Source organism: Drosophila nasuta, chromosome X (assembly GCF_023558535.2).
Source record: "Drosophila nasuta strain 15112-1781.00 chromosome X, ASM2355853v1, whole genome shotgun sequence".
NCBI classification, from domain to species: Eukaryota; Metazoa; Arthropoda; class Insecta; order Diptera; family Drosophilidae; genus Drosophila; species Drosophila nasuta.
Window position 1 is genome coordinate 8,733,944 of NC_083459.1, and position 22,941 is coordinate 8,756,884.

General features: G+C 36.0%; 2 protein-coding genes across 3 annotated transcripts; both read left to right on the top strand.

Moving 5' to 3' along the window:
• Positions 1-396: 396 nt before the first annotated feature.
• On the top strand, positions 397-1,184 carry LOC132795594 (uncharacterized). The gene is given in 3 exon segments (XM_060806391.1): positions 397-423; positions 425-746; positions 882-1,184. Coding segments are annotated over 2 exon segments (123 nt in total). The 3' UTR covers positions 521-746; positions 882-1,184.
• Positions 1,185-1,315: 131 nt separating this feature from the next.
• LOC132795593 (protein-tyrosine sulfotransferase) lies at positions 1,316-22,289 on the top strand. 2 transcript variants are annotated; one of them, XM_060806388.1, is made up of 7 exons: positions 1,316-1,742; positions 5,596-5,726; positions 11,100-11,340; positions 11,421-11,600; positions 13,091-13,227; positions 13,323-13,521; positions 20,855-22,289. In XM_060806388.1, the coding sequence occupies exons 1-7, from the start codon at positions 1,578-1,580 to the stop codon at positions 21,350-21,352; spliced, it is 1,551 nt and encodes a 516-aa protein (XP_060662371.1). In that variant the 5' UTR covers positions 1,316-1,577; the 3' UTR covers positions 21,353-22,289. The 2 variants fall into 2 exon arrangements, with proteins under 2 accessions (XP_060662371.1, XP_060662373.1); XM_060806390.1 differs by having other exon boundaries at positions 13,323-13,483; positions 20,855-21,016.
• The last annotated feature ends 652 nt before the right edge of the window (positions 22,290-22,941 follow it).

The window sequence follows — 22,941 nt, forward strand, 5'->3', positions numbered from 1 at the left end:
CATATAAAGTACTCACACTCACACACACACTTGTGCAACACTCTCTCACACACACACAGATCACATAATATTTCATTGTTGGCATATATTTCAAGTTGTTTTGGGCTTTGTTTGCACTGCCATCAGCGGCAATTGTTTTATGTGAATGTCGTCTATCTGTGTGAGTGTTGTGTCAGTGTGTTTGTGTGTGTGTGTGTGTGTGTTGTATCTGTTGCCTGTCGCCAAAGTACTTCAGTTGTATCTTTTTCTATTACCACTTTTTGTTGTATTGAATTCGATTGGTTTCGATTGAATAGAATTGTGTGTTTGCATGTTGCCAATTGTTCTAATAGTTCTCCTTCTTATTCTTCTTCGACGACGACTTTGTGTCGCATCTCTTTTCTTTCTTTCACAGCTATGACGGAGGAAATAACCGGGAATTGGGAGCTATTATGTGTATATATCACTAACATTGGTTCCAGTCTATTTGGCATTTCAGCTCATTAAGTTTTTGGGCTGGCAGCTATTCGTGAACAACTGAGCAAATATCAACAACAAAACAGCAGCAAACTCAGAGACAGACACACACACACATTCACACACAGCAAGCGAGGCACTCATAATCAAAATTTTAGAATTAAAGAATTGAAGCTGCAATTGCAGCAGCAGACGCAGCAGCATCCCAAAGAGAACAGAGTTCGTCTGCATCGCAAGTTGCAAGCTGAAGCTGAAGCTGAAGTTGAAGTTGAACGTTGCAGTTGTAAAAGGTGCGTAGTCATTTCAAGGCAGTCGCTGCTGTCAGTCGTCGTCGTTATCGTTGAGAGAAGAGAAAAAAGACTTTCAGGCAAATAATTTGAAAACTATTTAAATATGCTTATGACTGAAGTTTTTTACTTTTGCAGACAAGGATCTCTGGCGGAGAGACAGCACAAGCTAGCTCGGGGCTATATAAAACATAATTTGCCTAAGTAAATATGTTTAAAATGCAATAAAAACAGCACAGCACAGAGAGCTAACCAAGAAGAACTCTATGCAACAACGGAAGCGATAAGCGGCGCATAAAAATAATAAACGTAAAACGTGGAAACGTGGAAACGGAAGCAAAGTTAGAATTGAAAATTTTGTGCAGCAAAACTGACCGCAGCGCGAGTCAGTGAAACAAAAACTCTGTGGAAAAAAAAAACACACAGAAAAACGAAGCTTGACTGCAAACAAAAGCCAAGGAAATGCAAAGCAATCAACGTCATAAACAGCAGCAAAAGGAACAAGAACAACAGCAAGAGCAAGAGCAGCAGGATAGTCAAAGCAAAGGCATCTAAGTGTAAACAGCAGCAGAGAGGCGCAAAACTACACACAAAATTTTTGTGAAGAAACCAATTTACATATTTAAGCTCTGTGTGCAACACAACGGTTGCAAAAGTCAGTCATCAGTGTAGAAAGAAGGTGGCATCAATCGATAAAAGGCTAAACAAATAGACAGGACAGCAGCTCGGTCGAGTGGCTTTGGCTGGACTTGATTGAAATCGCACAAAATCGAAGGCAGTTCCAGCGAGAGAGAGAGAGAGAGAGAGAGAGAAGGATATACAGATATATACTAGATGAAGATGCGGCTGCCATATCGCAATAAGAAGGTCACCCTTTGGGTGCTGTTTGCCATAATTGTTGTCACCATGTTCCTATTCAAATTCACCGAGTTGCGACCCAACTGTCTCTTCAAGCTGGATGCCACAAACGATTTGGCATCGCAAATGGTGCACGTAGAGGTAAGTGGACAAATAAACAAGCCAAAGGCCAGAGAGAGAGAGTGTGAAGAGGGGAAAGATATAGTTGAAGTTTATTTACACTTGCGGCCATGTTAGTTAGAAATGAACGCGCTGACCAGGCGACGATTGCAATGATAAATCAAATTGTGGCAACAACCAATCGCTTGCTCTCCCTTTCTCTCTCTCTCTCTCTCTCTCTCTATGTTTCTCTCTGGAGATTCAGGATAACTAATTTCATGTTGACTGCACACGCTGACCTAACCGCAAGCCATGCAAAGTCATTGGGGGATTTGCTGGTTATCGGATGGTCGAACACCATTTTGTAAACATTAGTTGGCCAAATGCCATCGGGACTAACAGTTCTTATTATGCCACCCCCCCTCGTTCCATCCCTCTTCGGTTCTGCGGTTCTGGCTTCCCTTTGCTTGGACAGCAGAGAGAATTAGATTGTTGGCCCCGGATACTCGAAAAGAATTCCACATCGAGAGCAGCAAAAGCAGAGAAGGAAATCAAATCAATTGGCCACGTATCAATTTTCACAGCCAAAACGGTTGCTTTTAGCCAAGCTGCACTGTACAGACAACACAACGTGTTAAGCACTTAATGTCCAAGAGTGTGTGTACTCTCTGTGTGTATGTATGTGTGTGTGTGTGCAGAGTAATTCATTGATGTGTTCCCTTCCTTCTTCTCCCATTGAACACAACACAACAAAACATAACACGAGGCAAATCAATTAGGCAGCCAGGCTTCACATTTAATATTGTTCCGTATCAAATGGCTGGCTGCAGCTCAGCGTTTTGTTATTCCGTTCTATGCATAATGTGAATTTAATAATTTAATATATGCGCAAACACTTGATAAGCACAAATCAATACAATTTCGAATGCTTATCAATTGTGCAGTTATTGATTGCACACACATACAAGGCTTCCAACACTTTCAATTGCGTCTCACTTGCTCACGTCAGCAATAAGTTGTGATTAAATCAATTGCAACTTAATTGCAAACCATATTCTTTATTAAAATGATTATTTTTATTGCTGCTGCAGCAACTTGGCAGCAATTAAATGCAAGCAACGCCTCTTGTAATCAACACAAATTTCAGACATCATTTCGTTTATTTCACCAAAAACGAATATTCCGATTTTTTTCTTTTGCGTTTGCATTTCCCAAGGCAACTTTGTATTTCTTTCCCTCAAATATTGGCAATTGCAATTCATAAATTTGTGTTATTTCAGTCTCCAATTTATTTGTCTTATAGTTTATTCAAGTGCAGATATTTTCTCTTTTAATCAACAAAAATTTCCAGACACCCAAAATAAAATTGAGTTTTATACAGAATTTTCGGTAATTGGCTATTGAATATCATAATTCAGACACGTCAAAGATGTAGTATCTTTATGTTAATTCAATACTGTAAAGAATTGTTTGCCAAAGCAACTTTAATTTATATTTCTTACAGTAAATATTGACAATTGACTTTAATAATACATGGATAACATATTAATGTAGATATTTCCACAGTCTCATCAATTTATCCGGTAGAAGGATATTTTAACATTATACCTCAAGGAAACCGTTAACCGTTAAACCGTTAACCGTTAACAGCCGCAACGATATAGCAAAGTCCGTCTGTCTGTCTGTCCGTCCGTGTGAACCCCTAGATCTCAGAAATTATAAGAGATAGAGCTATATTTTTTTACGGCGGCTCTTGTTATGTTTGTTTAAAATTTTTAAATCGAATAGCAAGCGTAATTTTAAAGCTAGAGTCGCGATTTTTGAAAGAAGTTATTTAAGAAATTCTCTTTATTATGCATTTTAATTGATTGTAGTACTATATCACTACACCAAATATAGCTTTCAGTATGTTTTAGTATCACACTGCTTTGCTTTAATTCAAAATAGCTGCAAAATGCAATTATCAAAAACGACACCTAAAGTTTCTTACAAATTGTTTGCCTTTACCATAGCAACGTTATATGATATTATATAAGTAAAAGCAATTCAATATGATATCTCAGAGTTAATGGAGATTTAAGCTCTTTAACATGACAAACAATTAAATGCCACAATCACCTTTTGTAATCCACACAAATTGCAGACAACATTTCACTTATTAACTCAATATGAAAATTCTGTTTATAAGCCATTTTATTTTTTGGAATTTATTAAAGAAATTTCATATTTCGGCAACTGGCAATTTAATATTCAATGTCTTTTTAAAAAATATATATGTATCTATGTATATAACATAGATATCTATTTATATGCAGAGCTGCAAAATAAAATTGTGGAAATTATTATCATTTTGTGTAGCATTTTTTGCCTTTGCCAAAAGCAGTTTCATATTTCTTGCCATAAATTATGTCAGTTAAAAAGCAGAAGTCAGCTTTAAAAAAAAAAAAAATATATATATATATATATATATATATATATATATATATATATAGAGAGAGAGAGAGAGATACTATATATAGCTACTATATATACTATATAGAATTTATTTTAATATAAAATAGCATATAAAGATGTGTTCATTGAAATAGCAAAATTGAAAAACTTTATTATAAACTCAATTTTGAGACAAAATTTTGTTATAACTGCCTAAGTTATAAAAATCCAACTTTATTAATATTTAGGAACTCAATATTTTAACAAATCTGGATAATATAAAATAGATGAATTATATTTTTCTTTTAAACAGCAGAGTTAAAAGAAAAATAGAATAAAATGCAAAATATATAATTTGTATTTCACTGTAAATTTCTCTCTAACGCTCCACTTAATTTGCTGCCTAAGTAACTGATAATTTAATAGCTATAAATATCGATTTTTTGTCACACCATTCAACATTATTTTTAGGTGTAAGATCAGTCCGTAGTTTATCATTATTTATTTATCGAATTGTGCACAAGAATTTCGAATTTTCAAGCGACTTCGGCTGTGATCAATATTATTAGGTCGCAGCACTTTGTGTCTGTTTTCACTCCCTTCACCCCTTCCCCTCTCTTTCTCTGCTGCGTTCTTATCACTTTTTTTTTTATTGACCAAGTGATAAGAGCTGAGAGAGAGCACATACATTAAGTGGGCAACTGGGCATATGGCATATATACATGTTATCTTGAATCGATCGCTGACTAATCGAAAGCGATTTTTTTGTTTTGGTTTGGTTTGGTTTTTTTTTATGGCCAGCTGGCAAATCTCACGCCTCGAATATTAATTTGGTTACTTTTATCGGATCTTCTGCTTAGGGAATTTTCACGCAAATTTTACCACAATGAGGCAGCGTTTTTAAGCATTGCATATTATATGGGGGCTCAAGATACTCGAGAGTGAGGCGCTTTTCCTTTTTTTCACAATCTGCGTAGGCAAATCCTTTTAAATTGACATTAATGCGACAGGCGCGCGCGCCAAAGGTTAAGGGGCAACTCAGCTCTTTCACACACAAAGCACACACACACACACATACACTTGCATAGTGTGGCAGACAGGTGTGTGTGTGTGTGTGGGTGTGTTGTTTTTTTTTTAGCCTACGCAAATTCAGTTGGCATCAACGTCACCTTCCTGTGGCACCCGACATCCGTTATCCTGCCATCTGCCACCTGCCGCCAGCCAGCCAAAAGTTCACTCCCATCTCCCCAGCTGCTTCATAATTATCGTCATTATCATTATCATCATCGTCGTCGTCGTCCTTGTCGTTGACGTTGTCGTCAACAACTGGGAGCCACGTAATTTTTTGCCTACAACGTATTTTTTTTTCTAATTTAATTTCATTTTTTTTTTTTCTTTTCCTGTTCGTCGCCTGTCGCCCGTTGCCCGTTGCTGCTGTGTGTGCCACGCCCACTTTATCCAGAAATACGTCACAGATGACAATCAACGCGTCTATTCATACAACCGTGAGATGCCATTAATATTCATAGGCGGTGTGCCCAGATCTGGTACGACATTAATGCGCGCCATGCTCGATGCTCATCCCGATGTGCGGTAAGTTCTTTTTATCCATAAGCCACCTTCTCATTTCCGTTTCCGCCTGCCTTCTGCTCTTCTTTATCACCCTCCTCCTGCTCCTCTATTGTCATCCAACTATACATCTACATATATAGTATGAGTACATACGTGTAATTCATACAACCTGTTTGATATTTACATATGCCAGGCACAACTTTCGTCTCACACAAAAATATTGTTGATTGATTGCACTAAGAGGAAGTTGTGCCATATCCTTTTCAATATTCGCAAATTTGTTTGACGTTTAATCTATAATTTAGCATCTTTTCATCACCATAAATATCCATTGCATTGCAATTATTTATTGATATAAAGTGCTGTTCACAATTTAGTTGCATTTCACTTTTTTACTTAATGTTTAATAAGCACCTAGTGCTATAATAATTAATTTATGTTTAACAGTTTAGTTGCATTTCATTCATTTACTTTTTTTTTTTATAATAATAATTTATCTTTCACAATTTATTTACATTTGCTTAATTTACTTGTTTTTTAATAAAAGTCTTGAAGATAAGCAACGAGTTCTACAATGATAATTTATCTTTATGTCAAAGTGAAATGGTATTCTTCGATTATCACAATTCTTCAATTCGTTGCGCAAAATAAATAAAACAAAAAACAAAAATGATTCATATTCATTCAATTGTTTTTAATATATATCATTTTTTTTTTTAAAGTGTGATCACTTATAATTTTGTTTTAACTTAGTCAACATTAATCTTGATTAATGAACAAAATCCTAGAGAACAATATATAATCATTATTCCGTGATATTTGAAATCAAACTGGAAGTAATTGCGGTATAATCTTAGCTGCTTTGGCTGGCAATTTGGTATATTTTGTACTCGATGGTATTCTTACAATGTAGTACTATATCAAAATACCAAATATTGCCCTCGCTATATTTTAGTATTTTTATCAAATTTTGGATAAACTTACTCATAATTAATTAACAATCGTAATATATCAAATTAATATTTTAATAATTACGATCTGTGCTTTTAACTGTATTCGAGTTACTTTAGCTGTCAACAATTTTTATTTTGAAAAACTGAGTTACATATTTACGTATTTGTTTATTTTTTCTTATTGAAATGTAGCTCAAGTACAATTATTTTAACTTTTTCTTTCTACAATTACTCATTTCATTGTTGTTGAAAAATAACTTTAATTCATTAGAATTTTTCTGCTAACTAAATTACAAAAACTACGATTGAGATAACTTTTGTTACAAACAAAAACTTAAAAAGAGCAAGTTTTTTGTCAAAAGCAAATTTTCTTTAATTAAAGTAAACCCAAAATAATTGTCAAGTTTCAACGGTTCTCAAAAAGCTAGACCATAACTCTAATTGAAGCGAAATATATGCTAACCAAATATGCAGATGCACCGCATTTCATAGGTTTCAATGCAGCCAACATAATTACTACATACATATATATGGTAGATAGCTTGGCGAAAACAAACGCTGCGTATACGTTACATTTAGCAAACGAGGCATAATTAATTTGAAATGTGACACCTTACGCTGATGATGTAATCGATAAGCAGATGTGGAAATGGATCATGCCAATCAGATGTTGAGCTAATTTGTAGGAAACTGCACAACACACGTAATAAACATGCTTATGTATGTGTGTGTGTGTGTGTGTATACAAAAAGTGAATGCGTGTGTGTGTAAAAAAAGAGCTGTGCTTGGGTCGAAACTTTTGAAATAAATTGGAGAGGAAACGAGAGGAGAGGCGAGGAAAGCAGAGATGTTTATTATATGACATGATGGATGGTTGGATTCATCGTTTGGCCAATTGGGTATCTCTCCACGTCCCAGCCTCATTCTCTCTCTCTCTCTCTGTCTCTTTCTCTGTTTCTGCTGTCACTGTCTAACGCTTTTTTGCTGCGTGTGGAGGACGAACGTAACTGTCAGAGAATGAATTAGATTATTAAGTTTTCGTTACGCATGAGTAATTAGCCACGAATTTTTCGTCCTTTGTGCAGCCAGATGTGAGTGAGTAGACAAAGCGATGGACGGTGGCGGGGGGGAGGAGGGAGAGCAGCGGGGTGAGCAATGAGTTTAAAGCTTTTCCCTGCTTATTTTATTAACAATTTCGCTTTCTCTTTTTATATACATGCTATATATGTACATATATATACATATTTTTTTTGCCAGTTTTGACTTGTGGCTCTTGGCTCTAAAACTGTCTGTCGAGAGTCCTGAATCCTGAATCGTGGTCTTTGCGCTAGCCTGTCGACAGCAGTGAATGCCACGTTTTTTTTTTGTCCTTTCTCTCTCTTGAGTTTTTCTGCACAGCACAATTTCCGCTATTTAAAAACTTACTTCCGGCGCTGCAGCGTGGCATCGCAGCAGCAGCATCGCGGCAGCAATGTATTTAGTTAAATTTGTGCCACCATTTACAGATACATCTCCCAGCTCCATCTGCAGATCCAACGCATCTCCTATGTAGATTGCTTCAATGTTGTTTTTGCTTCGGTTTTCTTTTCACGTTTATTTTTTTCATCTTTTTTTTTGCGATGGCCTCGTTAGCTTTTGTTCGTCCGATTTGCATATAAAACACGCGCATGTAATAGCTCCCAAGATTATATATATTTGCCAAAGAGAAAGGGAGAGAGAGCACCCTTGTACTCTCTGACCTCGACTCTGGTCTCAACTCGACTCGACTCGACAGTGCGGGGCGATGGCAACGGCAACGGCAACGAGACAACTTTGTGACTCATGCACTCAAAGGCTTCGCAGCAGATGGCAGATTAGCACAGGACACTCCAGCTATGTGAAGGGGGAAGGGGAGAAGTGGGATGTTAGCTTGCTAATGTGTCGCACTGCAAATACATTTCGCATAGTATCAAAGGACGTTTAACTAATTGTAATCCAAGCTGCAAATCGCAAATTTGCTGCATTGCAAAAGTGTAGCATACTTTTGAGCGCTCGCTTAAAATAGCAAAGCTCATCAAATATTTTGCTGTCGAGCTCAATTTCAATTGAGAAACTAACTGGTATATTTTCATCAATGTCAGGGTAATGGTTATAATATATCTGCATATTATTTTCTATAAATACTTGCTTTAATAATATGAATAATGCAACACATTTATAAATCAAAAGTGTAGTCCAAAATAGACAGCTCAGCAAATATTTTGAGAATTTCAATTGAGAAAATTACGTATAGTAACTTTTGAATAATTTTGCAATATTCAAATTATCGATGTTCTTTTGTTTAAATGCTTAATGTATAATGCTTAATGTTATAATTGCACTCAGTTAAAATGTAATTGCAATTGCAATTGTTCGATTATTTTTCCAGAGTTGACTTATTCATTTTCTTTTGTATAAATACTTAATGACTATTGCTCATATTTGAGGTCAGCCTAAATAATAAAAGTGTAGCATACTTCTGAGCGCTTGTTTAAAATATACATAAATGCTAATGAAATATTTTGATACAATTCAATTCCAATTAAGTTAAACTAGATTGCAAATACTAGTTTATTTTGTAAAAGCAATTATAGAATACTTGAATTATGAATTACAGTTTGTGTAAATGCCTAATGAATCACATTCATAATTAAGCTCTGCATTTAGAGCATTTTATTCGGGCATCACAACTTTAAATTCAACTGTTGCCACTTGAAATTAATTCAATTTGCAAATCAACGACTGCAAGGCAAAGGATTTCCACAAGATTTCTGCACAGTTGCATAATCGATTAATCGATTTATCTGCCTCAGCAATCTTGAGTTAATTGCTTAAGCTAAGAAAACACCAAAAAAAAATACAAAAAGTAGAAAAGTAGAAAAAGGGAAGGAGAAATGAGTTAAGCTTCATTTACAGCTGCATATTTGACGCTGTTAATTTGCAAATTAAATGACGCTGAGAAACAAATCAACTGTGGGGGCCAGCATAGCTCACTGATTAAAGCCTCCACGTTTTGCGCCTCCTCGTCTCTCAATGTGCTTTAAGTGCTGTTAAGAGAGGAGCGGAGGCAGGAGTGAAAGAAGAAAACCCGAAAACGCGACAAGCAATTTCGCAATTTCGATTTTATGCTAGCATGTTTGAGTTGTAGTTGGAATTGGAATTGAAATTGAAATTGAGTTGAGCTGAATTGAGTTGAGTTGCGAGTAACCTTTTCCATTTGGCCGAATGCATTAGCGAGAGGCCCACAAAAAACACACAGACAAACAGCCAGCCAACCAGCCAACCAACCAACCAACCAGCTGCAACAGGCACCGAAACAAGGCAATGGCAATAGGCAACAGGCTGCAACATGGTTTTGGGGCGACAGAGGCGGAGGCGGAGGCAGCATCAGCATGCGACATCCGTTTGCGCCAAAGCCGTATCCAAAGCCAAAGCGAAAGCAATGCGATATCAAACATCATTGTGTTGTTCTCCATTTTGTAACATGGCATCTCATGCAACATACGACAACGAGCACTCCATATCCTAGTATCCTGGTATCCTGGTATCCCGCTTTCCTCCCATTGCACCATATCCCACATCCTGCTAAAATTGCTACTGTTTCTCGCCATTCTTCCGCTACCAACCACTTGGCAGCTTAAACTACACAACAAGAAAAAGACGTGCTAAATAGAAAAAAAAACTTCAATCTTTAAATGATTAAAGCAGATCAATTCTTAAATCAAAGAACAAATTATACAATAACAATAACTTTTCTGAATGCCAAATTGCAAATATGTCAAAATTGAATTCCGAGCAAACAAGCGCAAATAAAGATAAAATTCATGAACTTAGATTGTTTAAAAGAAATCAAAAAATAATTTTTTGTTTGGTGGTATTTTTATTTTTATGACCATGAACAAATTTCTTGAATCTCTACAAATTTTACAAATTTAAAAAAAAAAAATTTTATTCTCAGCATGACTATCAAAGATAGAAATCTTGTTTCAAGAATTCTTTTAAAGAACAAACAAGTAAAGCTACAGTCGAGAGTGCTTAAGTTTGAGCTACCCGCTACTTATTTAGAACAAAAGCAAAACAGTGCGATATTATTCCTTTAATATACACAAATTAATATACCAAAGGCTATAATTGGTATATTGATATGATACTACATTAAAAATATACCAAAGAGTACAAAATATACAAAAGAATTTCTTAAATAACGTTTCATGTCTTTGTTTGTAATGTCAAAATGGTAATTGAGATTGTAAATCTTGTTTCAAGAACTTTTTCAAATTGCAATTTTGTTTCAAGTTTTTAGCATGTAATTTTTCTCAGTGTGTTGTACCTTCGCTTCATGCTTCCGCCATTGTTTTGCTATATGTCTCTCTTTCTCTCCATCTCTCTCTTTGTCTTTTTCTCGTCGGTATCATCCATTTAGCTGCGGGCAGGAGACGCGCGTCATTCCGCGCATTCTGCAGCTGCGCTCGCATTGGCTAAAGTCCGCTAAGGAGTCGCTGCGACTGCAGGAGGCGGGCATCACCAAGGAGGTCATGAATAGCGCCATCGCCCAGTTCTGCCTCGAAATCATTGCGAAGCATGGCGAACCGGCGCCGCGTCTGTGTAACAAGGATCCGCTCACACTCAAAATGGGTTCCTATGTTATCGAGCTATTTCCCAACGTAAGTACGAGCAACTCTTCTTCTTTTCCTACATCGTTTCTATATGTTTTCCACACACACACACACACATACACTTACAGGCGAAATTCCTATTCATGGTGCGCGATGGACGGGCGACGGTTCATTCGATTATATCCCGCAAGGTGACAATCACCGGCTTCGATTTGGCCAGCTATCGTCAGTGCATGGAGAAGTGGAACCATGCCATCGAGCTGATGCACGAGCAGTGCCGTGACATCGGCAAGGAGCGCTGCATGATGGTGAGTTGTTGTTGTTGCCGCGGTGGGGTGGCAACCCTGATGCCGCGTTTCTTTTTCATTTTCATTTCATACCAAATGGCAAAAAAAAAATAACACAAGCATGTAATTGCATTTAAAAGCAAAAATCACTAACAGGCATTCGCTTGTCGAGACAAGTACAGCCGATGTGGCAACCCTATTCACTCCCATGTGAATACTGTCTGCAATAACTGTGTAATTGCATTCGGATGCAAACAAAATGCACTCGCAGGAATAGAAATCATAATTTGTTAAGATGCATTAATTGCATGCTGAACGTAGCACACGTAGCTTTTAGATAGGCAGCAACCCTGGCAGTTCACTTAAGAGTTCTTTTTAAAATACAGAAATAATTACTCGATGAAATTTTCTTAAAGCAATATAAATTATTTTTAAAAACTATAAATGCTTTCACAGTTTTTTTTTTCGACTGAAAAAAGGTGGCAACCCTGCTTCCCATTAAAACAGTCTTTGAACATAAATTATTATTAACAAAAAAAAAACAAGTTTGTTGGCAATTTAATTTACAAAAATAGCTTAAGCTTTAGTAGAGTATTTTTCTGTATTTTTGCTTGAAATTTATTAGCTTGCCATTTTAGCTGCTCAAATAGCTTCAACTTTAATCAAGTTGTGATTGCTTAGTTGCCTTAAAAACAGGTGACAACCCTGTTTCAAACATAAATTGATTACTAAAAAATAAAAGTTAAACTTAGAATAAATTAGCATTGGCATTAACAATTAAGTATATTTCTTGCTTAGATACCTTAAGGTCAGGTGGCAACCCTGCTTCCTATGGAGCAAATCTTCAAACATAAACTAATTTGTGGGCAATTTTGTTTACTAAAAAGAAAGTTAAAAGTTAAAGTCAAAATATTATAAATTCGCTTTTGTACATTTAACTTTGAGTCAGGTGACAATACTGCTACCTATAAAGCAAAACTTAAAAAAAAACTAGTTTGTGGGCAATTTTGTTAACTAAAAAAAAATTAAAATAAATTAGCTTTTGTATATTTACCTTTGAGTCAGGACACAACCCTGCTTCCTATGTAGCAAACCTTAAAAAAAAAAACGAATTTGTAGGCAATTTTGTTAACTAAAAAGAAAGTTAAAAGTTAAAATAAATTAGCTTTTGTATATTTACTTTTAAGTCAGGTGACAACCCTGCTTCCTATTAAGCAACTCGTTAGAGTAGATTAGCAAGCGTAATGAAAACATAAATTGCTGAGCACGTAAAATGAAATGGTCAATGTGCAATTTTCCAACTGTAATTAAAATAATCATTTTCTGAATTGACTTAATAATTTCTGCAAAGTAATTGCAACAATAATTGCAGTTCAAAATAAGATAAAAATGAAGTTCTCGTGATGAAAATTGCAATGCTTACAGCGCTGTTCAAAATAAGAATGCCTTAAGCACACACTTATGCACTCTCGACTTAATAACAATGGGAATGTTCTTTGTGTCTTCAAAAGGTTTACTACGAGCAGCTGGTGCTGCATCCAGAGGAATGGATGCGAAAAATCTTGAAATTCTTGGATGTGCCATGGAACGAAGCTGTGCTGCATCATGAGGAATTTATTAATAAGCCCAATGGAGTGCCGTTGTCCAAGTGAGTATAACATCGAAGTGAGTCGAAGGCGATGGCAAAGCAGCATTAACTAATTGGAAATTGTGTGCACAACATGAAAATATGAACATCAACAGGGTGGAAAGGTCGTCGGATCAGGTTATCAAGCCGGTCAATCTGGAGGCGCTGTCCAAGTGGGTCGACCAAATACCGAGCGATGTGGTGCACGATATGGCCAACATAGCGCCCATGCTATCCGTGCTGGGCTACGATCCGTATGCGAATCCCCCGGACTACGGTAAGCCAGATGCATGGGTGCAGGACAATACATCTAAGGTATGTGCAACAAACATTCAGACAGACACGACAGGCAGGCAGACAGGCGGGGTAAGAGGTGGGTAAGGCAATTCCATTGAGGCAGGGCCAAAAGTAACAACGAAACGAAACGAAATGAGACGAGTCGAGTCGAGTCGAGTCGAGGCAAGTCGAGTCAGACACATTTTGGGGCAGGTCAGAGACAGTCAATCGGGCAGACAGCAATGCAATGCAATGCTGCAGCACAAACACACAGACACACAAAGGCAACAACCGCGACACGCTGTTCACCGCATTCCCCTCTCCTCCCCTTCCCATCGCTCATCCACTTTTTCGTGCCACGCCGATCCGGATATCCCCAAAAGCATTCAACATGGCGCCCATCCCTTTTGTTGTCGCTCCAATTTTGTGTTGCCATCTTCATTGTCATTTTTGTGTGTGCTTCGGTTTCATGCAACCCGCTGTTCATTGCTGTTGTTGCTGTTGCTGTTGCTGTCGCTGTCACTGTTGTTGCTGTGTGGTTGTTGCTGCAATTGCAGTTGCTGCTGCTGCCAGTCGCTGCTTCTGTTGCTGCTGCTGCTGGGTTCTGTCATTGCCATATTTTGAACTTTTGCTTTGTGGCAACGCATTTCAGCCATATTCGTAGATGCAGCTTTGTGTCCTTGCACCGCATACCCTGTAAATGTCCGTTCAAATAGCAGCAGCAGCAGCAGCAACAATTTCAAATTTATCACATTGCACACATGTCGCATACGTAATTTCTCGGCATGAACATAATACCATTTGTCACTTTGTGTTAACACTAAAATGCATGTTTCTTAGGATATTTAGAGGGCACATGCAGTGCACTTTTATAGGGTATTTAGAGGGTATTTGCAGTACAGCATTAGAATGCACTTTTATAGGGTATTTACAGGGTATATGCAGTGGCAATAGTAGTAATAATACTAGTAGACAAATTGTAACTAACACAAATATTAATACGATATTTTATGAGGACATTAGGTAAGGGTTTAAGGGTTACGCTAGAGATATTCTGTAAACCTCAGAGCATACTTAGCATATTTTTGGCAGTTATTCGTCTTAGTTTAACTCGATATTTTGTATATAAATTTGTATAATATTTATTTTGGTATTTAGAGGGTGTTTGCTAGTCGAGCATGCTGTATACTATTGCATACTTGTTACACATGATTTTGTATATGTTTTGTAATTTTTTTTTTTATTATTTTTTTTTTTTTGTAATGTTTTGTTTGTTTGTTTGTTTCTTGCACTCACCTTTTTTTGCACTTTGCATTTTGTATATATTTTCTTCATTTTTTCTACTTTGCTACGTATTTTCCTTGTTTTTTCTTGCCCTCTCTCGTATTATTCTTTTTTTCAGCCACTTTAACATGGGTTCGTATCGCTGTCGCTGTTGTTAGCATTGTTGTTGATGGGCAAAAGGGAAAGGATGGAAAGGGGCAAAAGAGAGGGTTGCACTCCCTGGGGTCATACACACACACACATACACACAGTTAGCATACGAACACAGAGTAGAATCATATCGATGACAATGATAATGATGTACACTACGAGCAAAAAAATAAAAAAAAATAAACAAGAAAATAGGAAGAACGAAATTTGCCCCGTTTGAAATGTGTTTTAGATACACACAGCTTGGGGCACGTTTGGCTGGCAAAAACAATGGCGGCAAGCACTTAGTTTGGTTGCATGCTCATTTGCCTGTTGCAAAAGTGCCTCTGTGTGTGTGTGTGTGTGTGTGTGTGTCTGTGAGTGAGACTCGCATTCTGCATACTTATTTTCTATTTTGTCTCTGCTTCGTGCTCGGCTTTAGCCAATTTGATCAACATATTGCCAGGCACAAACCATTTGTCTCCCTCTCTCTCTCACTCTCTCTCCCTCTTTCGCTGTCTCTCTGTTGCCATTTGAAAATCAATGAGAATACAACAAAATATGTAGCATACTTTCTGGGGCCAGCTTATAAAATAAATATGAATTGAGCCATCTCAATTGTTGTGCACAAGTGGCACTCTCTATTCCCAGCCAACCAGCTTGCCAACTAGAAGCTCCCATCAATTGTCTGCTGCTCTAAATACATATTGCATTCAACAGTCGCCGCTGTCAAGGACATATTGGGGCATGTCGAGAGCGATTTTCAGTGCTGCGATTGTTTACAGCAACACAACCAAGAGCCAAGAGCCAACCGTCAACTATAAGCCATAAGCTCAAAGCTCATTTCATTCAGTTGAAGAGCGCAGCGAAAAGTAATTGCTATAATCTCTTTTCAATTATTGCAATTATATTGATTTTTCTTTATTTTTGTTTTTGAACATTCACAACTTTTAACTGCATTTTTTTGTGTGCATTGGACTAGAATTTAACTAAACAAATTTAATTGACATTTGTTTTTGTAAATCTTAGTTAAATTCTAGTTAAATGTTTATTTAAGCAACTTTAGCTGCGTTGGTTTTGGTAATTTTCGCAATTATTATTCATTTAATTCAATTCAATATTATTAATGCAGTATTTTAAATTCAGTTTCAATATCTAACAAAATAATTATATTATTCAATTTAAGCATTAAAATCATTTTAACTTTAATTCGAATCCAATTAGCAATTCTAGTTGAATTATAAATTTAGTGTCAAGTTCTTATTAAATAATTATGTTGTATTTATTTTCTAAACTCTAATTCAATTCGAAATGCAGTTTGAACAACCAATTAAGTAATTATATTTCTTTTAAACATCAACAATTTCAATTCCATTATGTTGTTTATCTTTGTAATTAGATTGTTATTCATTTAATTCAATTCAATATTTTTTTATCACTATAAATGCAGAATCAATTTCATATTAAATAATGATGTTAATTTTCTTAATTCAAATTGAATTAAATGCAGCTTCAATTTGTAATTAATGATATTTATTTTTTAAATATCAGCAAGTTCAACTTCATTATAAACCTAATAAGAATGATTTTCATTATTTAGTAGCTCTATCAAAAATCAAAATGCAGTTTAATTTTTTAATTTAATTCATTTTCTAACCATCAACAACTCTTACTGCATTATTTTAATTAATATTGTAATTATTATTATCTCACTCACAAAATATTCATTTTAAATTCAGTGTCATTTTCGAATGAAGTAAGTAAAGCAACAATTGACAAACCAGTTAATTAATTATTTAATTGCAATCTAATTTATTTAAGTGGTTGATTTTTATTTCTTAGTAAATTCAGTATGAAATTCTCATTGAATAATTATATTGATTTTCTAATTTATTTAGTAATATTTCAATTTAAGCATTGAATATTGATTCAATTTAATTTCTTAATTCATAATTTCAATAACAAGTTCTAAGTACAATAATTTATGTCATATTCAATTTTTAAGCATTATCATCTGCTGCTGCTTTTGAATTTAATTTTTTTTTAATTGGCAATTCAACTAGACTATTTGTTTTAGAATTGAAATAAGAATGAAATTGCAATGTCCATAATAATAATGCAGCTGAAGTTTTCGATGCTATAAAAATCAATAAAGAAAAATTTCTACTGAATTTAGAATTAAACTAGATTAACAAAGAATTTAATTATTTTTTAATTTTGAATTCTTGGTTAATCTTGTTGAATTCTAAATTCCGTATTAATTTAAAAATGATATTAATTTTGTATTCTTAGAGCCTCTCAGTTTGTTATGGCACTTAATAAACGAAAGTTTACAAGTTTATTTGAAGAGTCGAAAGCAAAATTAAACAACAAATTCAACTAGCGGAAAAACTGAAAACAACTCGCGAGAAACTACACAAATTTCTTCTTTTCTTTTTTTTTTTGTTGGCAAGCAAAAGATTTCTCAACTGGCTCCGCGAAAGAGAACTTTGCGTAGAAATTTGAAAATGCAGCTGTAAACTTTGAGAGGAGCTTTTGTTAGTGTTTTAAACAAATGTCCTGTCTTAATGCAATTTAACTTGGGTTAATTTAATATTAATAATTGCTGATTTGATAAAAGAAAACAACAGAAACTAGAGAAAAAATGGCTACAAAGGCTAAACTGTTAAATAACAAACAAAAAAAAACTGAGCAAAAGAAACAGCGCAAAAGTAAAGAAGCGACGCTTAATTTACATGCAGCTGGCCAAAGGAATGCAAGGGGCGTGGAGCAGGGGACGGGGGGCGTGGCAGCAAGCAGTGCACATCCTGTGAAGTCCTTTTTGCCGTCGTCGCTGTCGCTGTCGCCGCTTTACACGGCGCGTTAAATTAGCGGCTAATTAATTAGAGCAGAGCTCTGAGCGCGCAGTCGAGTCGAGTCGAGTTGAGTTGAGTTGCGATGAGTTGAGCTGGCGACTGACTGACTGAATGACTGGCTGACTGGCTGCTTGAATGCCAAGTGCAGTTGTGGAGTGGCAACGAGTGAGGGACAGCCAAGTGCTGATGCGGTTGCCATTGCTGTGTTGCTGTCGCTGTCGTCGTCGTCGTCGTCGTCGACCTGTCGCATTGCCCATTAGTTGGGGCGACATTTGCTCGAGGACTGCTCATAAATTAAAATTGCAAGCAACTGACAAGCAGCAGCTGCTGTTGCTATTGCTGTGAATGTTGCTGCTGCTGATGTTGCCCTCCAGGTGGCGCTGCGGTGCAGTGGGGCGGTTAAAAGCGAGTTGTGCCTCAACTCGCATTTGACTGCAACTTTGATTTTTCGATGCTGTCACGTTGCGCCACGTTTGCTGTCACAACTGCAATTGCTGTTTGTACCAACAACCTGACAGCTCCAAATTCGCTATACACAGCTGGTAGAGTGTGTGCGTGTGTGTGTGTGAGTAGAGGGGAAAGAGAGAAGAAGAGAGAGAGAGAAGGTTGCATAGCAGCTCGCCATAAATGCCAATTTAAGCTTCCAACAAGCGAGAGATACGCCTGCAAACACAACAGAGACTCGCACCCAGTCTCTTCCCCCCCCTCTTCCTCTCACTCTCACACAGCTTCCCCGTCACCCCTAACCCCCCAACCCCCTTAGCACTCGCATGTCGTGTACATATGCGCAATTGAAATGCCAACAACAGAACGGCAAACACACAAAGAGCCTCGAGTTGCATGTGCCACCTTCTCCCCTCCCCGCTTCCCCCCCCCTTGTTCACACCCGCCTCCAGCTGGCGTTTACTATCCGCAGGGCGCCCAACGTGCGTCGATTTGTCTATTTGTTCATTCTCTTCGTTCTCTTCCTCCTCCTCCTGCTCCTGCTCTTCCAGCTGCTGTTGTAGCATCAAAGGCAATTATAATCAATTGAAATGCCGCCAATTTTATTTTATGCGCGTAATTTATGTTAATTGCAAATATTTTTAATAAATTACCTTTTTGCCCATCAGCCCAAAGCAACACGGAACCGAACAGAATTTAATATCGCGTTGCAAATGCATAACTTTCTTTTTTTTTGGCATTTTAATATGCTATCGACAAAATGCAAAAATTAAAAATTAATTGAGCTGGCCAATTTAGTGGAAGTTTATCTTTTTCGCCGCGACTCTGCGCAATCACAGTTTGCGTTTTCCCCGTAATGTGGAATCAATTGTGTGTGCATGCCGAAAATGCAAATGATTTTCACTTTTCCTCTCCCCTCTGCCACAATACATAAATTCATATAAATTCTATGTAGTTTTGTGTTTTATGCGACTTTTTAGGATTATCGCAAAGGATTCGCATAGAAAACTAGCATTTTGAATAAACAAATTTGAATTTGCACTTTGCTTACCAAGCAAGCAACCAACAAAAAAAATGTAGCATACTTTTGTGGGCAATATTCAAATTGCATATAAATATGGATTGTTTGGCAAAAAGTCAAATTGAGGCTGCAGCCTACGATTTAATTTTCAAAATGTGTAATCATTATTTTAACGTTTGCTGCAAAATCTTTTTTTTTTTTGTATTTATCACTTTTTTGCTTTATTTAAAAGAGCTAAAAGACAAATTAACGCTTCAGCTTATCATTAAAATTGCAAATTAAAATTAAAAGAGTTGCAATATTCTTTTTTTTATGTATACATTTAATTTCACTTAATTTATACATTTCATTTAAATCTGAAATGTTACTTAAGCTAAAAATGTTGAACCATTTATTTAGTGTTTAAATTGCATTAAAAATATCTATAATATATTTTTTTAAATACAGATTGTGAACACTATACTATACTTTTATGTATCCATCTCTGCCAGCCTGTTCAAATATGCCAAAAGGTCAAATTTAATCTTCCGCCTAGCCTTTATATTTAAAATTTCATGCTCAATCATTAATTTAGTGTTTAATAAAATGTGCTGCAGAATTCTTCCTTTTTTACATATGTACATATAAATCCAAAAATTGTATTAAAGCTTCAGCCTATCAGTTAAATTAAATTTTAGCTAAATGTTGGATCATTTATTAAGCGTTTAATTAATTTGCCATGAAAAGAATTGCAATATTCTTTAAAGTTGTATTTTTTTGTTTGGCAAAAAGTCAAGTTGTTTTTTAGCGTTTAAATTGCAATGAAAATAGCTGCAGTATTCTTTATTTTAATTTTTTTTAAAGCTGCAGCTTATCTTTTGAATTTAAATTTTGTTCTTAGGCCACAAATGTTGTATCATTTATTTAGCGCTTAAATTGCAACGGAATCAGAGCAGCTGCATCATTAATCAATGGGAATTTTGTAGCTTATCAAAATTATGATAAATGAAGCGAGCCTCGCGACCCCAAAAGAGGTTTCATTCGCAATTAACGTCAAATCGTGTTTCGGAGGCGGCATAAAATGTCGCTTAGAATTAGCGAAGATTTGATTCGATGTGTGTGTGTGTGTGTGAGTGTGTTGCAGCAAGCATTATGTGTGGTGCATTTTGTGGCAAGAGCATATAATATAATTATGCCCCGAAAATTGTTGTTGGCTGTGTGCAACACGCGTTGCATTTACACTTAATGTGCATCTGCTGTTTGCATGCATAATGATCACAATTATGATGCGGGGCCAAAGGCGGGGGGCGGAGGGGCGAGTGTTTACAATGTCCATTGGTTAATATGCAACAACAGCAACAACAACAACAGCGACAGCAACAAATAATGACAGCTTATAAATAATGGGACACCAGCGGGCATTGGCATCTAGTAGAACGCTTGAATTACGTTTTATGCATTGAGAGGCGAGAATACGTGTAAACACATACTAATATATATACAGTATATATGTATATGTATGTATGTGTGTGCATATGGATTTTTATGATATTAAGTAGCATAATGCCAAGCTGTTGTGTTATGTGGTGGGTGTATTTTTGCCATTACTCATTTGTGTCTCTCTCTCTCTTTCTCTATTTCTCTCGATGAAATATTGTAGCTAAAAGCCAACCGCATGCTGTGGGAAAGTAAAGCGAAGCAAGTGCTGCAGATGGATACCAAGCCAGATGAGACAGATAATACCAACAACAACAACAATAACAACAACAGCAACAATAATCATAATAATGAAGATAATGCCATTGACAAGAACAGCGACAACAACAACAACAATAACAACAAGAATATCAATAAAATGCCAGAGCAACAACAGCAACAACAACAACAACAACTTCAAGCGGCTGAACAGGATCTGGAGCAGGAACTACAACAGCAACAACAACAACAGCAACAGGAGGAACAAGAGCAAGAGCAGGAACAGGAACAGGAGCAGCTGTTGCAGTCAAAACAAAAGCCAAAGGATGTCATAACGATAAAGCAGCTGCCGTCTAACTACAACAACAACAACAACAACCACAACGAGAAGAAGAAGCTGAAGCACAACAGCAACAACAACAACAACAAGCAGTATGCCATCGGTGCATTGGAGGATACATGATATCCGCATATACCCATCAGATTACCACGCGGCAGGCATTGAAGCACACACAACACGAGATGACAAAGCACACACACACATACACACACACACAGACACACACAACCATAAATTTGCAATTGTATTAGAGTGTTGCATGTGTGCACCAAAATGCAGCAAACATACATGACTATCTATATATATATACACACACACAGATATATAACTACGCAGAGATGTATGTGATGTAGCTGATGATGTACACAACAAACAAAAAAAAAACAAAAAAGAAATCAAGTTGCAGCCACCTAAAGAACTATTAAATCGATTACAAATAAAACCAAATGGTTGCTAACGCTCCACTTAAGTACTCTATTCTATCCCAGACCCTCATTCCCCTACCACCCCCCTCCCTCCCTCTCTCCCCTAACTAGCTTTAGCCCTTTATATATACCTATATATATATGATGTATGTATATGTAACTAGCATATTTTAGCTTTTTTTTATACAACGCCTTTGGCACTTTTTCAATACTTTTTTATACGTGTTCCATATATACATTTTTTTTGTGTATTCATAAATTGTAATTTAGTTTTTTTTTTTTTGGATTGTACAGAAAAGCAGGCTCAGTTTTTTGTAAAGTTATTTCCGTTTTCGGGTGCCAGAATCTCAACCTGCAAGCTCAAAGAATAGTTTTTAAAAACAAATTTTGCCCTGATTTTAAAATAAACGAAAATCTACTATTAAAAATGAATATATATATTTATATATATTTAAAAAAACAAGAAAAAAAAACGACAGAAGAGAGCTTTTAAACTGGAAAATAAATTTCGAAACGATTTACATGTAGTCGATGTTATACAAAGTGAAAGTGAAAGTGAAAGTGAAAGTTTTGCTTGCGATTTTCGAGAGCCTTTAACTTCGTTTTTATATAGAAAAAAAAAAAAAAAAAAGAAAGTACTATATATAAATAAATGTGTTTTGTTGCAATAAATTGACTGAATGTATAATACATGGATATATATATATATATCAACTATATATAAAAAGAAAACAAACAAATATATATATACATATGTACTATATAAACATACTACGCATAACGTATATGAGTGTCTAATGTAAATGTTAATGGAAAACACACACACACACTAACAAACACAAACTCACACACACACACAGGATTACGCAAAATAAACATAAATAAAATAAAAGGCGAATAGGCTTAATAAGTATCTAAGAGCTGTTGACATTGTAAGGCTTAGTTTAATTAACAATAATAATGCGAGTCTATCTTCCGTATGTATTGTTTTAGTAGGCAGTGTGGCCCACACACACACACACACATAGCACTCTGTCCGTCCGTATGCGTATCTGTGTGTGTGTGTGTACGACAGAGATGGCAAGCATGTAATTACCGTTAGCTGTTAGCTTTTAGCATAATTTTTTTTTTCTTTTTTTTATTTGTGTGTCTTTTAACTAAATAATGCATTGCGCTTTGTTGAAAAGAAAAAAAAAAAAAGAATTGCTGACAATAAAAGTTGAATAAAAAAAATACAAAAAAAAAATAAATAAATAAAGTTTGCAAGGAGACAGCAGAGAGTAACAA